We start from the raw sequence: 15,356 nt of genomic DNA, 5'->3' as shown, positions 1-15,356 counted from the left end.
ATGTAGTTGGCCTTTCACTAAGGCTCATAAGTATTCTAATTTAACTAGCATGTGTGACTGGCATTAAATTGTCTGTCCTTTGCAGTGATCTCCAGCCAATCGAAGTATTCACCCTCGCACAAAGTGGTGTTGTCCCTGTTGCTAGCAGGCGCTATTCCTCAGGGCAAATTTTGGCAAAGGTGAGATAGATTTTCCTGGTCTGGAGAGGTGTATTTTCCATAAGGTCCTCTGACAAACACATTGCCATTGGTATGGAGAAAGAAGTAAAAACTTGCACATTTACTGGTATCTTGGAAGTGCTGTCTGACATGTCAAAAAGGAAGATTCTAGTAAGTTTAAGTGCTCTGCTTTTAAGTGCTCTGCTCTTGGATAGGATAAAATAAAAGTGACAGATGCACTCCAGGGAAAGAGCACCAGAAAAGCAAGAGAGCAGGAAAGAGTCAGGGGAAACAAGAATGACAATATAGAAAGACATATACCAATATTACAGCCTTTCTCTAATAAGTCAGTGTCCCTCTGCTTCTTCATTACTCACAGGTGAACTGTGCCCATGAAAGATTGTCCGTATCTTCTCAAGGAACAGGGAAAGAAAAGCAGCAGTGAGCAAAGGAGGAAGGGAGAGAGCCATGCACTCAACATCTGGTCTTTTTTTAAAACTGTGTGCATGCATGTGCAAATGAGAGCAAACATGACAGAGAAGTGAGAGGAAGAGGAGAGGAAGGAGTCTTTCCCCATGGTGATCCTTCTGGTTCTGGCTTGCTGCAAACAGCTTTATATTTTACAAAGTCCTTTGTGAACATTGACTTATACAAGAATGAAAAAACCAGAAAACATGAAGAGGTGAACCAATTAATTCAAATTCTTTGCAAATTCAGAAGCCAAGGTCTTCAACAATGGAAGAATAACTTTAGGCTCATAAATCCATACTATTCAGCACTGCATGGGTTTTTGAGAGCTAAGAAAGCTTGGGAGAAGTGAAAATCAGGGACACTCACTTTAATCACTTATTTATGTTAACACCTAACTTGACATTTATGATTGTCATGAAATTACAGTGTCTACACCACAGACCTTCCACAGCAGTGCAAAGAAGGAGGAGAAAACAGAGCATATGAAAGTACTACAGGTATGGCAGACAAACTTATTAGCTGGTTATTTTTGTAGTTTTCTAGTCCTCTGTTCCCTAACTTTCCTCCAAACCTATCTATCTAGCAGAAGGGATTTTAACAAACAAGGGTTTATTGATTGTGAATCTAGGCTGGTTTTGTGAATCTTGGTGTTTAAGGGCACATTTTCCTATGAGATTTTGAAGATGGAGAGAGAGAGAGAGAGTAAAAAGCAAGTTAATATTCTGGGCCAATTCCACACTGATGCTTCTGTTTTGTTGAAATGCATTGCTCAATGAAGACCATCCACCTCTAGAGTAAACTACAAATTGTACCTCAATACTGTGCCTGCAACGTTGTGCATTCTCCCTAGCACACCACAATGATGAATCGCCTTTGGTTTTGGGTGGGAAGTACTTTAGGGAGGCTCGGGAATATAATAATAATGCACAGTGGACTGGCTTGAGTTAAACTTCATAGCTGACCATCAGATATTTGCAACTCTAACTGAAATCGAACCAAAATGAATCACCACAATATGAAGGAAACAAAGAAGAATTACTGAGCACTTACGACTCTGTTTTACTCGGTGGGGCCAAGGGCTGTGGCTGTGCTCATTGAAGCACCACTGAGTTCGCATCAAAGCCATTTCTACAGGGAACTTCCAGCTGTGCTCTCATGTTTATTACAGCTATCTCACACAATTTGGAGCAGGCTATTGTTCCGAGACGCATGCCCTGATGCTGAAATGACCTCCATGTGGAGCCACTTCAGAATACAGCCACTTATAAATCACTTTCCAAAGAATTTCTGACCTAAAATCAAGAAGGCTCTACTTGAGGCCAGGGTCTCCCGCCTGGAGTACAGGTTCCTTCACACTGCTCCTGGTGTGCCTACAACATATTTGACACACTTTCAGCCCTAAGCATTGACAAACAACACGCAGTAGCATCTCTCCATTAAACAAAAAGGAAAAAAACGAGTGTCAGCAGAGTCCAAGGCTATCATTCAAAGTAAGCAATGTTTTTGTTCTACAAGTGCTTACCACATGCATATATGCCAATTCAGATTCTAGTACACAGGAGAGGATGGTCTGATTCATCTTCTTTTTCAACTCTCTCATATATCTGTCTTAAGATCAGGTAAACAGTCCTTGGGAAGTGTTTGTCTTTCCATTGCAACAAGATATTTCTGAAAGACTTGTTTCCTTCAGACAGTTAGGAGTCCTATCCATGGTATTTTAGAATAGAGATGAGCTAAACTATATATTGAAAATTTGAGTTTGCAAAGGAGTTATGAATCCTGAAGGTGCAATTATTTCCATGGCAGATGTGTTTCTAAGTGGGGTGTGCAAGCACAGCCTTATTGCAATAGCACATCCACAAAATGCAGTTGTTCACCCCTGGGAGCTGCAGAACTCAAGGATTATCTTGCCTCATGTAAAATTACTCAGCCAGGTCCTTTGCAGAACATTTGTAAAGTCATATTTAGTTCACTGTGACACTAGTTCTTTTCATCCATATTGCACATTTTTGTTCTGCAAACAGCAAAGGCAGTTGAGGATTTACTTTACTTGGTTTTAAACACATGCAGTTGTTGGAGATATTTTTGTTTGGCCATTGCATAAAATAATTCAGTAGCCACATATTTGAGCAACTAATTCTTTTGAGAGAATGTTGAAACAATTAGGTTAAGACATTAATAAATAGACTAAAAATAAGGTTTTTTTATATTATTATTTTTTTACTATTAATTCTAATTATTCTGCCTTAGGGAAACAGACCAGGAGTATCCATGGACACATGCACAATCCAGTACAATTGAAGGAACAGTGTTGGCAGTAGTTGAAAGCTCCTTCAAATGCATGAGTTTTTCTAAGATTTACATTATTTCCAGGGTATTATGAACTGCAGCATTATCTGGGTTTGTAACTTCTTGTAGGATATATTACATGTAAGCTCACATATCTACCTGTGTAGGCAAGCTGATACTATCATCTTTCTTTAGTAGAAAGCAACCCTGAATGAACTTCGAATAGTGCTTCCAACAGAAAGAAAAACAGCTCCTTTTTACAAACTGGGATTCTTGTAGCTTGAAATAGAGATTAAGAGTGGGGTAGAGAGACGCTTACAAAATATAATGTATTATACGTGTTATTTGTATACTGCAAGGAAAGTAAATCCTGAAATGTGCTAAGGCAATGGATTTAATACTTTAGGAAGATGATAATGTAATAATGTTTAAAAAACAAACATGTCTCCTGTTGAATTAGATCCTACTAATCCATGGTTTAGTACTGTCTGCTGCTTCCTAAAAGAAAAAAACAAACCTAAAAGAATTAACTAGCACAATGCTTGACTGAAAATATCCACATGTTTCTGTCCTTTGGTATTTATGGAATTCTGAGGAAACACCTGGAGATTTCTGTGACAAAAATTCATAAATTGATAATGTTGATTCTAAAACAGATAAGAAGCTTTGCCAAAATGACTTCTGCAGTTGTCAGGCAGCCTCACACTGCTTCACAAAGCAGTTCTGCCCACCCTGAGCCCATTCAGTGCCTGAACCTCCCTGAGATCCTTCAGGCTGCACTGCTGCACCTACTCAGAAACCCTTCTGAGAGGAGAATGTACAAAGACCTGTTACATTTTAAGGGACCAATGTGCAACCAGGTCGTCCCAGCAAACTGATGGCCTGTCTGCTGCCATCAGCATCCTTCAGGTTATCACTGGCTCATTTTTCCAATGAGGAGATCAGGGAGAGACAATGCTGTTCCAGGGGGGCTCCATATGAATCCATCACCTCTTCTTTTACTGTACTGGGACTCTGGGAGATTCTTAGCCACAATTCCCACTCTATTCGTCTTTAATTATTTAAGACATCTTGAAGCATTATTAAAAATACAAATATAGGTCAAAATACATATTTTTGGCTCCAACTTGTGCTTGCATGCCTGCTTAATGGTGACCTAATTATCAGATGGGCTTAGTACCAATATATCTCTCCAGGAAGCAGCATAATCTCTGGGCACTAAGAGTGGTCAAAATCAATTCACTTATTTAGGAGCCTAACCACAGACTCAGAAACTTAACACCATGTGGATAAGATCAGCTGACACACAACAGTTCAGAAATATACTTGTCCTGTCACAAATCTCCTTGAACTATGCAGTCCAATAACAGGCACAGGGAAGTGGGTGTGCTAAGGCAAGATTTTCTTCCATAGCTTCCTTGAAAACATATTCTTTTACAATATTGGTGCTGAGATCAGGGTTAAGGCATTGAAATTCTCTGTCCTCCAAGCACTAAGGCAACAATGCTAATTATATAACTAGACTTAAATACAAAATTTAAAACCACACGCTTGTGTTGTTTAAGTGTGTGTACTGTACATACACTGTATTTTAAAATATTTATTTAAGCTATATCTTATTTTTATCAACTGTATCTTTATCCTAAAAACAGTGAAAATGATACTAGGGAAGTTTTCTATGTTCTTCAAAACTAATAAAGCTTATTTTAAATGATTTTACAATAATGGAACATGCATTAATTCCACATGAAATAGCACAAAAATAATCAATTTGTACTGCAGAATGACAAGTGCCATTCTGCATTTTAAACCGATCTTTTCCTACATGAAACATTACTTCAATTCAGTCTTTAGCAAACTGTCAGACCTTCCTACACACCTACTGGTAGGGTTATTTTTGGATCATCCTGGAAGCAAATCACAACTATCTCAGTGGGTGTACTGGCCTCTAACAAAATGTCACAGTGGCAGCCTTGCGCCACTGATTGGAGAAAAATGTATTGTACTGAAGCGAACAAAAAGCAAATCTTCTAAGAATGGATATTTGAACATTCTTCACTGCTTCTCAGCTGAAGCATCTTGTATATTCTGTAAAAACTCTACCTTTTCAACAATTGTGCTCACAACATGAACACCTTCAACTAACAATCTTCATACTAGATTAGGGGGCAGAGAAAATAACGAGCCACGGATGATAGCTATAAGTTATAATTCTCTGCTTTGAGCAGAGGGAAAGAATGAATTAATTCTTACAGGAAAGGCAGTGTAATCTTTTTTCTTTTTCGGTTTATTCTATACTTCACAGTCTTCCTTTTTTAGGGACTGTTATTCTTCAATGTCAGCATCTGTCTGAAAATGAGTATTTTTAGACCTTTGTGCTTAGGAGAAATTCTTTTCTTAAACATTAAGAGTTAATGGCTGAATACTGATATACTATGACAAAAGAGGTGCTGGATTTTAAGAGGTCATTAAAGGAAAAAAGTCTCACTTTCTCACTTTCTACCCTATCAGTATTTTTTTTTCCAAAATATTTCCTCTCAGGTTTACATAGCAGATAAACCTAAAGAGTTTTTTACTGAAGCATGAATAGCTAGTTCAGCTGTGTGAATAAATAATAGTTTAGAGAATCAAATAATCATGAAAATTTCATGGAAAATGAAGGCTCCTAAGTCTGAAACTGAATTAGCTTCTGGTTTAGCAATTCTATCCCCCCACAGCTCAGAAATTATATTGTGTATGTTCATGCAGATAAATTTGTATATATAATTAGATGTTTCGTCTCTTCATTTACACATAGTAGGGCTTTCCTAGTGGTTACTGAAAAAAACATTTATGTGTGAATTTGAAGAAACAAAATTGAAATAAGCTCACAGTAGCTGTGGAATCTCCATCCGTGGAGATACTCAGACCTTCACTGGGCATGGCTTTCCCCAACCTGCTCTGAGTGGTCCACATTTTACAGTGCTGTATTAGCCTTGTACCACCCAGGACAGTCAGAATACACATTATTACCCTAGGGAAAATTAGGGTAGTGGGTCAACTGAGGGAAATTAAATGTCAGACAGTGTTAGAGACAGATACTTTGATCTTGAGCTTATATGTCCCTCCTTCACACTCACCTCCAGGCATTCCCACCACCCACTGAACGAACCCTGAATGAATCTCTAATCTCTCCAGGCCCTGGAATAGCAGCCTCCCTGTGAGCTCTTTGCTTGGCGATCCATTTACAGGATGTGTCACGGATAGTCTCTGGAGGAGAGAATAAGGTTCCTGACACTAGCTGGGATTCATCCTGCCCAAACTGGGATATTTGCAGTGTGGATACCTACAGCTGAGGTAGTCCCTCCAAAATCCTCTCCCAGTTAACAAGAAATGCAAACATCCAGGTCCCCACCCAAAGGGAACTGAGACAAATTGGATGAGACAAACCTAGAGTCAGGTAAAAGCTACCCCAGCCCAAATCCTTGTGTTATGGAATACTACAGGTACCTGCCTTTAAAACAGTATGAAATGCTACTGGTACCTGTCTTTAAAACAGAAAAAGTATCCTAAGCAAGTGAAATGGAAATAAAGTGAAGAATTAATTAACTAAATAGAGGTGATTAAAGTAAATAAAGGAAACAATTATCATATCAAAATAAAAGACAAGAAAGATGATTAAATGAGTCTTCAAAAGACCCATGAGAAACTTGTGAAAGACAAATATGCATTTACCTGGTTTTTAGTCTTTCATGATTTCATTTTAATTTTTATTCACTACCATCTGATAATTGCAAGAAACAGTTACTTTAACCATAGGCAATTTAAACCATTTTAATTTTTTTTCCAGGGCCAAGAGACAAAAGAACCTATTTATTGCCTGACGGGATTTTTACTAAAATGAAAGCTTAATCTTTCATGTTTTTTTAAGCAAAGGCTTTTAAAAAATAATTTCTAACAATGCTGTAGGGAGACACTTCCATGGGTATGCAAAATTGAAATTATAAATTTACAATTATAAAAAAATTAATAGTTTGGGGGATTGCATTGTCTCTGTTCTTTCTGAATGAATACTCTTTCAAGCTTAAGAGAAACTCTTTAGCACATGGAGGAGAATGAGTGTCCTTAGACTCTCTTGTGGTCAAAACTATTTAGTCAGAATGTATGAGAGAAAGATCATTGGAGTTTAATTTGTTTGGAAAGCCTCAAATATCAGCTGTCCTGCTGGCTCCTCACTTCATGGCCTATTTTTCTGTGTGGCCAATGCACTGAAGTTGGCCTGACCACTGTCTCCTCTGTACTAGCATGGTGCACTGACGGTTCCTAAACCTTATCTATGTAAATTAACCTTCATGTTGAATTCTAACTGAAACAACCATCTTTTGGGCCCTTATGACACATGTTTACAAAGGACAGAACAAGAGCTCTTGGTCAAAGATTGATTCAGGGAAGATCTTCAGGGGAGAGATATCTGGGTAGAAACATGGATATGATTTACGTGGCTGCCATGGTTCAAGGCATACTGGAAGTACACACTTATGCCCATCTCCATTCTGTTAAAGGCAGTATTTTGCCTTTAACAACAGCAAGAAAAGGATTAAGCATCTACCTTTGCACTGCCCCAAATTTGGGCTGTTTTTCTCAACTAAGAAATATTAATTTAATGCATTATCTGGAGAGACACAAACATTTCTTCCTGGGCTTAGCACAGGCTTTGAAATCAGACAAAATAATTTACACTTATGAAACACAACAACTGAAGTGTTTTTTTAAAGGAAAACTAGACCAAAAAAATACCCTTAAGGCCTCCAAACATCCACACATTGAAAGGCAGACTTAAATGTTTTCTGCCAACATATTTCAAGTTTTAGTGGAAACACTTTGAGCTACTATGAAAAGCTTTATCAAACTAAATTCATTTTCCATGGAGCAGAGAAGAATCATTGAAGATATTATTCAGGTTTACAAAATCTGTAATAGGGTGGAGAATGTGGAACCAGATAAGGAAGGTTAAACTGAAGAACATTTTAACAAGGCTGGATTTTAGGTTGGTTGTGCAACATAAATAGGTCAGTGGACCTACTAGAGATTTTTCAAGCTGCCTAATATTAGAAACACTTGTGTACAGATGCCATCTATAAGACTTTCAAAGACAACTGGTATTCTGAACACACTATTTGAAAGGGTAAAGGTCCAGAATTTTTTGAAAATAACACAAGTTCAATGTGCTAGCCAAAATCATTAATCTCTTTGGAAAAACCCTTGGTATCTGCTCTACCATACCACCTGAGCAATAGGAAGCTCTAGTTACCCCAAAGATATATCTGCCCAGCCCAGTGGAAGCAGCTGTCTACCACGGGCCTCTGCAGACCTGGACATCAGATAAAACAACCTTCTAGGTACTCAAGGAGCCTCAAGATCAGGTTAAAAGGGAACAGCAGGTCAGACAGGCTGGATAAGAAGACTGTGTTGGAGAGGGAAAGAGAGAAATGTGGGCCTTAAGGTTGAATCCAAGTTCTGTGTGTACATGGCAAAACAAAGTGCGTGACAGGAACATTCTGGTGCCACTTTGCAGCAGAGCAGCAAAGAAAAAAGGGAGTTAATTTCCAGCCCCCCTGCACCACAGTGCAGTGCACTGAGTTGCCCTGAGAAATCTTGTCAGTATGGGTCAAGATATGTTTTGTGTGTCTTGGAAGAACAAGGCTGCTCAAACATTTATCAGCTAAACTGCAGAGATATCACAGAGCATGCATGAAATGCAACATTTCTGCTTCTATAGATAGCTGGCATTTAGACAGCTGTAACATGGAAACACTGACACTGGGAATAGCCTTTTGCAAAGTGTTAAGTTCCAGCACCAGGACAGAGGGAAGAGATTGTTCAAGTTTGAAAGAAATACATCAGCAAGTCAAAATTATTTTCACCCAATCTGCTTCTCAGAGATGTTGCTAATGAACATTATTTTTAGGTAGAGATGAGGCTCATGCCACAAACCAGGAAATTCTGCGCAAACTTAGTATTAGCCAAGCTTCTTTCCATTTAACCTCTGTCGCAAACAAACAATAAAACTGTAATATAATGGGAGCCCTGGACAGCGCTAACACCCAGCACCACACGGTCCCAGTTCTACTGTGCAGTGAAGACTGTTTTCCTTACTGATGAGCTCAAACCATTTGCCATGAATTACTTTTTCATGGGGGATAAATACACACTTAAACAAGATTAAACACAAATGTTCTTTAGTGGTGTCTAAAAATAATATGAATGTTTTTTAGAACAGCAATAAACACACTTTATGATGCAAATAATTACACCCTACAGCCTTTATGTAACAATAAGTGGCCGGATTCACTACTCAGCTACATCACTGTAAACCCAGAGTAACTACACTGAATCAATATTTCTCTCTGTGGATTCTGGTGATCCTGAAGTGTTACCTAAGTCTGAATTTGCCCCAGTTTGTCTCTAAGGTTTTGCAGACATCAGACATGCATGGCTGGAAGTCCACATGGTGGTGATGGAGGTACCGCCACCTCTTATCCTGTCCCTTTTCCCCCCATAAATCTGGCTTCTGTTTAGTGTAATGAAGTCAGAATCTGGCTGTGTATTCCTTGTGCATCTGATATCACTTCTGTAACTGTGTACTCAGGAGCAGAAGAAAGCTCAACCGAGATCCAGGAAGAGAAGGAAAAAATAAAAAGGGCTTTACAAAAATTCATGAAGGGTAAAGGCAATACGTGCATGTGCTGGGAACCAAGCGTCAGTCTCTTGGGGATTAAAAAGAACCACCTCAGCTGATTTTCCTTTGGATGGGAAGAATTTGGTCATGTTCTGAATTTTTTGTGAAAAGTTAATTTTACCTTCAGTTTCCCATACAAGTGTAATTTTCATGCAGAGTTCTGTAAGATGGGTCTGTTAGGCTTTAATGGCCCCTGAAATGAATCTGGAAAGGTGAACATGTCCACATTGGACCACTTAAAAAAGCAGTTATTTGCTTAAAAATAACACTAACAAAAATGTATTCAGCTTTTAAAGGTTCTTCACGATTTACATGAGCACGGAACGTAAGACATAACATGGAATCAGCATTTTAACAGCCATCTTCCCCTTGACTCCCATGTTTGTGAGTTGGAAGCAGGCACTCTGCTCTTACCGGGACTTGTGAGGGCTCCCAGAGCACCAGTCGTTGTGGAGAGAGGGTTTGCATTGGTGGTGGTAGCTGAGGTCTGGGCGGCAGCTGCTGCGGCTGCTAAAGTTGCCAAGTTCTGTAACTGTAAAGCGTTCATGCCTATGCGGAGAAGCAATAGGATTAATTAAGACAGGTAATCATCATCATCATAATCATAATCATCAAAAAGTGCTGTTATCAATGATCATGGAGCTTGGGGTGTACCTTGCCAATAAACTCAATTCTTTTCACTCCCAAGACATCTGTAATCTGGAACCACCTCTTACAGTTCCTGAAGAGTATCTCTCATCTCTCTACCTTGGAGTTGAGAGAATTTACCAAAGACACCAGCCTATACTTCAGGAAAATTAAACCTGGTTTGTGCCTCTTCTAAGGGAAGAGTAGAATTAAAAGTCATTTAAACTCTGTGTGAAGCCCAGGCACAATATTATTTCCTGACACAATGGGGGATGTAAAGAAGATAGCTAGCATTTAAAACACATTCAGGACAGGGTCATATAATTGGGATGAATAAAATTTGTTTCCCATGTCTCCTCTGAATATAACTACTAAGGTTACACTGTGCAGTAGCCAGTAATTGTGCTCAATTTCCTTTTGATGGTTAATTTCTAAAAACATGTATGAACTAAGTACATCAAATTAGTATCAGCCTGACCACAGAGCCATCCTTGAGATAGGGATTTTCAGGCTGTAGCTCTGGACTATGATATCAAGTCTACTGAGTCATCTGTCACTTCGTTATTTTACAAGATGTGGGGGAGATACACTGTCATTTTAGTGAGAGCCTTAAAGAAATGGAGGCATTTAAATAGCAAAGGTTTAATTTAGATGGCAAGCAAAAAAGGACAAACAATAAAGAGGCTTTTGTGAAGTGAAAAAAAGATGATTAAGGAACAGCCAATGGCATAGATTTGCTTAAATCAGAGGGACAGAACTTGGTCTCTCCAGAGGAATTCAAAAGAACATTCCTTTTACCTTGGACTAGATAAAGTACTTGGGAACTGACTCTAAGGTGAAATAGTGCAGTAACAGCTAAAGTGCAGATATAAGATGGGTGCTAGCATTAACCAGACTGGATCCTTCTCAGGATCTCCTGAGTAAGACCAGCTATCCCCAGGAGTGATGTTCAGACTGGGCATTTACACAAGGACGTGAGAAACATGGTTTGGAAGGCAGTGAGAGATCATACTTCGGGTTTGGACATATGAAGGAGCTCTGTGAGGGCTTGAGCCCTCAATAGAGTTGAAAAAGTGCAAAAATGCAAAAGACTAAAAGAGTTTTATTATGTTCTTGTAGTCCTGAAAGTACAAGTACACTCACAAAAGGTTAGGTAGGAAGAGCAATACCTTTTCTAGACTTAATGATAGAGCTGGGAAGACTGCATGAGTGTTGGGGAATACTCAAGAAGAGCTTGAATGCCTAGAAACTTGTCTGATTTTCTCTGAATGTTAGTTTGCTAACAAGAGATATTACTTCTCCCTGCACACTTTGTATCTCAAACAGGGGAGCTTAACAACAACTTAGAGAAAATGAAAACAAGAGAGTTTAAATAAAATACTTGGTAAGTATGTTTAAGAAGAAAAAAATTGCAATGAATGAGATGGTATTTTCTTGGAATTCAGAACTCCTTCAGCAATGGAGAGTGATATTACTTTCAAACACATGTATTGCAGACTCGGGTTAGTACAATCAACAATCTCCATAAAGAGGAATTCATACTGTCACAGCATTAGGCACTGTGAAATGAACCTTGATATAAGCATCTATTTGTGAATAAAGCCCCAAATTTAAACACGGCATGTTCTAACAGGCAGGTCAGGCCTCAGGTGAGCACCGAATCTGACTGAGGTTCTAATGTTGATGTCTTGGTCAATGCCCAGATTCAGTTCAGATGCTGGTGTTTTTGAAAATGTGATGCAATTACAGTGGTGGGTATTAAGATTTTAGTTGATCCAAGATACACCAATTCATAGCCTGGAGCCAGAACAACACACTTGGAGAAATTACGTGACCAAGAAAGCTCTTTAAGGTTTCTTTTGGAGGCTAAAGACCATCTTAAGGGATAAGGGTTTTCTCAAACACTACCAATCCAAACTATTTTGCAAGACACAGTTCAGGTAGAAATTCAGGTATGCAAACAACATTGTTTTATTTTTTTAAACTACTCATCTGACTTAATTGTTTGCCTTGAGTGTATTTCAAGATTTTGGGGATGAAGAGGACTTAAGCTGGGACCCAACTCTTTGAGAACAAAGCAGTCAGTAGTTCTCAAACTGAAATAGGGAATTAATTTTCATCCTGGCCTGATATTGGTCCTCAATTATCATTTACCTTTGTGTTTCATAAGGAGCATAAGCAATTCAGCAAAGAATATCCAGAAAACATTGCTGGTCTTCACTGAGGCTGTATTTCATGCCGTCTGTAACAAGGACTTGGGAAAGCAGTGGGTTGCTCTCCTCCAGAGGATTGGCTTTCTATCACCCACTCTTTAGTTACTCATCAAAAGGATCAGTCATAACCAGCTTATATTTCCTCTGTGTGGAGGTTTCTTTGGACTTTTAAATGGAATACATGGTAGGATTAAATACTTGTGGTGAATACAGAAGGGTTCTAGAGGAGAGCCTAGGCCAGACAAGGTCAACAGGCAGCAGAGCAAACAACTGCTCTCTGTACTTATGAATCGCCCTTGCACCTCTGTGGATGCAAAACAAATACCATCATTGCCTCATCCCACAAAAACTTTTTTTTTTTAATAGTGGGACATTTTCTATATAAGCACAGGAGGAACCCATCAATTTGGCAAATGAGTTTCAATGCCCAAAGAAGATGAACGAACAAGAACTTGGTGGTGATGAAGTTGTCTCCCCATTCAGTTTGTTTTACGGTAGAGGTGACTGTAAGACACTGGCCACAAAACAGCCTGCAGATTTTACAGGGTGTCAGCTTGGGTCTCTGCAGGACAAAAAACTGCTGACTGTTGTCACACTTGAGTAAGAGAAGGACAGCAAAGACCCCCACTGAATTGAGCACCCAAATGTGACTGTCAGCAAGAGCTCATGGGACACACTGTCACCCAGCATGCTCTAGAGCCCATTTTGTCAACAGTTTTATCACTTAATATGCGTCCTCTTTAGGATCCTCTGTCTGCTCAAATATCTGAAAAATAAGTCCTGTAATCACTGTTTCACGTTCCCCAGGCATTTTACCATTTCTGCTCTTCCCAGAAGATGGTTTCTCCCATCAATTTGTCAGGAGTGTCAACATCCCACTCGCTTGGACAAACTTGGAGAAAGGAAACCAAATGCTCTGAAGTCCAGACCCCAAAAGTACTTTGCTTTCAAATGGGGATTTTTGGTTCAATTGAACCTCAGCTGAGGTACAGTTCTGCAGTTCTGTGGGATGAATCTGCCCTCTCATTCTCTCCCCTTTCACACACTCTCTTCACACATTTCACATCCTACAGTTTTTTCAAAACTCCCAAATCCCGCAACAGAGCTGGACGGCAAATGAATAGATGGATTTTATTTGAAAGTGCTGCTCACTCAGCAAATGCACCTCTCTCTGAAGAAAAATGCAAATTGCTTAACGCTGAGGAACAGCCTCATAGGCAGAGCTGCACATGAAAAATGAAAATCCTCCTGTAGGGAAAAAAAACCCCCTTCTGGGTAAGGAATAACTCTTGATCTTCATGATGGAGACAATGTTGGGAATTAAAGGGAAATGATTAAAAACTTCAGAATCACAATACAGTTTGATTCCATTTTTAATAACATGTATTTACCAATGTGCTATCAGCTTGGCAAATATTCAAGATCGCAAGGAAATTCAACTTTCATTTTGTTATTTGGCAGATTAAAAAAACAATTAAATTATGTACAAAACAGATGCACAGTATGCCTTGCTTGAAACTTAAGATTTAAAAAAAAATTATTTATAAGGATAGGGGCATGAAAATTTAATTTAATGTTCACCTTAGGTAATTTTGTGTCTTATTGTTCACAGCAATTACCATAAATCTACATATCAATAAGCGAGAACAGATGTCAGTTGTTACAAGTGCTTGCCAATCAGGCCTGTTAAAAAGTGACAGATGGATGGTGATAGAACATTCTCATAAGGCCTATTAGCACATTCACAGGAAATTTTTGTAGTGCTGCACAGTCACAGATGCAGTTCTGTGAAAACACGGGGAAATTTGAGAGCACGAGATTTACATTTTACAACTTCTTGTGCTGCCTCTGACACAAACTTTCATACAATGAAGTAATTTGCCTCGTTTCAGTCACTTCAGCTTTTCTCCTGTGATAACTGTAAATTTGGAATTATTGGATATTTGTAGAGGAGGGAACGGAGTCACAAGCCGTTCCTGAAGACTTCTTAGGCCTCATCAGCTCTTGGGTTTCTAAAACCATAATATAATCATATTAGGAAATAGCTGAGATTTGCTCACTGAACAAATTCCTAAAAAAGGAAGGCACCAGCTACATTTAGAGGCACCGTATGCATGGAGAGTTTCAAAGTCAGTGGTGATTATCAGAGCCAAATCTGATAGCTCATAAGCAGTTCCCACTGACTTGACTTCCTTTGCTTTGGAAATTTTATCCTTCTCAATTATTAGGATTTATTCCATCTGAATTAAATCCTGGCTGCAGCTTAAAAAATGTGGATGAAGGTAAAATTTATCATCTCCAGGCTAAAAAGCAACTATTTGCTAACACTGACATCAGCCATTTTGGATGCTGATGGTAAAATGTGTGGAAAGGTGTGGAGGGTGAGGCTATTCCAGCAATATTCTAAGAATTAAAATAGACAGGAGAGCTAAGTGCTACCTCCATCAATCCATACATATTCTGTGTATACTTTTAGAAAGCTGCTTAGCTGAATGGTGCTTGAGGTACCCTGACCAGTTACTGTTTGATTGAGCAAAGCCCTTAAAACAACTTTTAAGTCCACAGTTGATTCTGCTCTGTTTTTTAAGAGTATGTGCTTAAATCTGACCAGAGGTTCACAGAATCATAGAATGGTTTGAGTTGGAAGGGACCTTAAAGATCACCTAATTCCAATCCCCCTCGAGCCATGTTTTGACTTATGTAGGATTTCAGCCCATTTTCAGGTTATACATGCTCTAAACACATCCTGGCAAGAAGGATGCTTTTGTTAATGGAAACTTCTTCAGTCCTAGTTGGAAGGATTCATCTGATCTAACTTCGTCCAAAAAAAAGTTACTCACTCAGGCTCTTGCTATAGTCAAAGAAGAGAGAGGGGATAAC

The 15,356-nt window shown here is 39.0% G+C and overlaps 1 protein-coding gene across 17 annotated transcripts in view; it reads right to left on the bottom strand.

The window, feature by feature from the left end:
• The window catches only part of CELF2 (CUGBP Elav-like family member 2), a 547,482-nt gene that overhangs the window by 29,234 nt on the left and 502,892 nt on the right, over positions 1-15,356 (bottom strand). For all 17 annotated transcript variants that reach the window (XM_042052904.1, XM_042052849.1, XM_042052822.1 and 14 more), the window contains one exon: positions 10,051-10,185. In XM_042052904.1, coding sequence (XP_041908838.1) covers positions 10,051-10,185 — 135 coding nt within the window. The remainder of the gene's footprint in view (positions 1-10,050; positions 10,186-15,356) is intronic.

This window comes from Corvus kubaryi, unplaced genomic scaffold (genome assembly GCF_017639235.1).
Source record: "Corvus kubaryi isolate FWS band 111438036 unplaced genomic scaffold, C.kubaryi_AGA036_p1.0 135, whole genome shotgun sequence".
Lineage (NCBI taxonomy): Eukaryota > Metazoa > Chordata > Aves > Passeriformes > Corvidae > Corvus > Corvus kubaryi.
The sequence above is the reverse complement of the archived record's forward strand: the minus strand, read 5'-3'. Positions and strand labels throughout refer to the sequence as shown.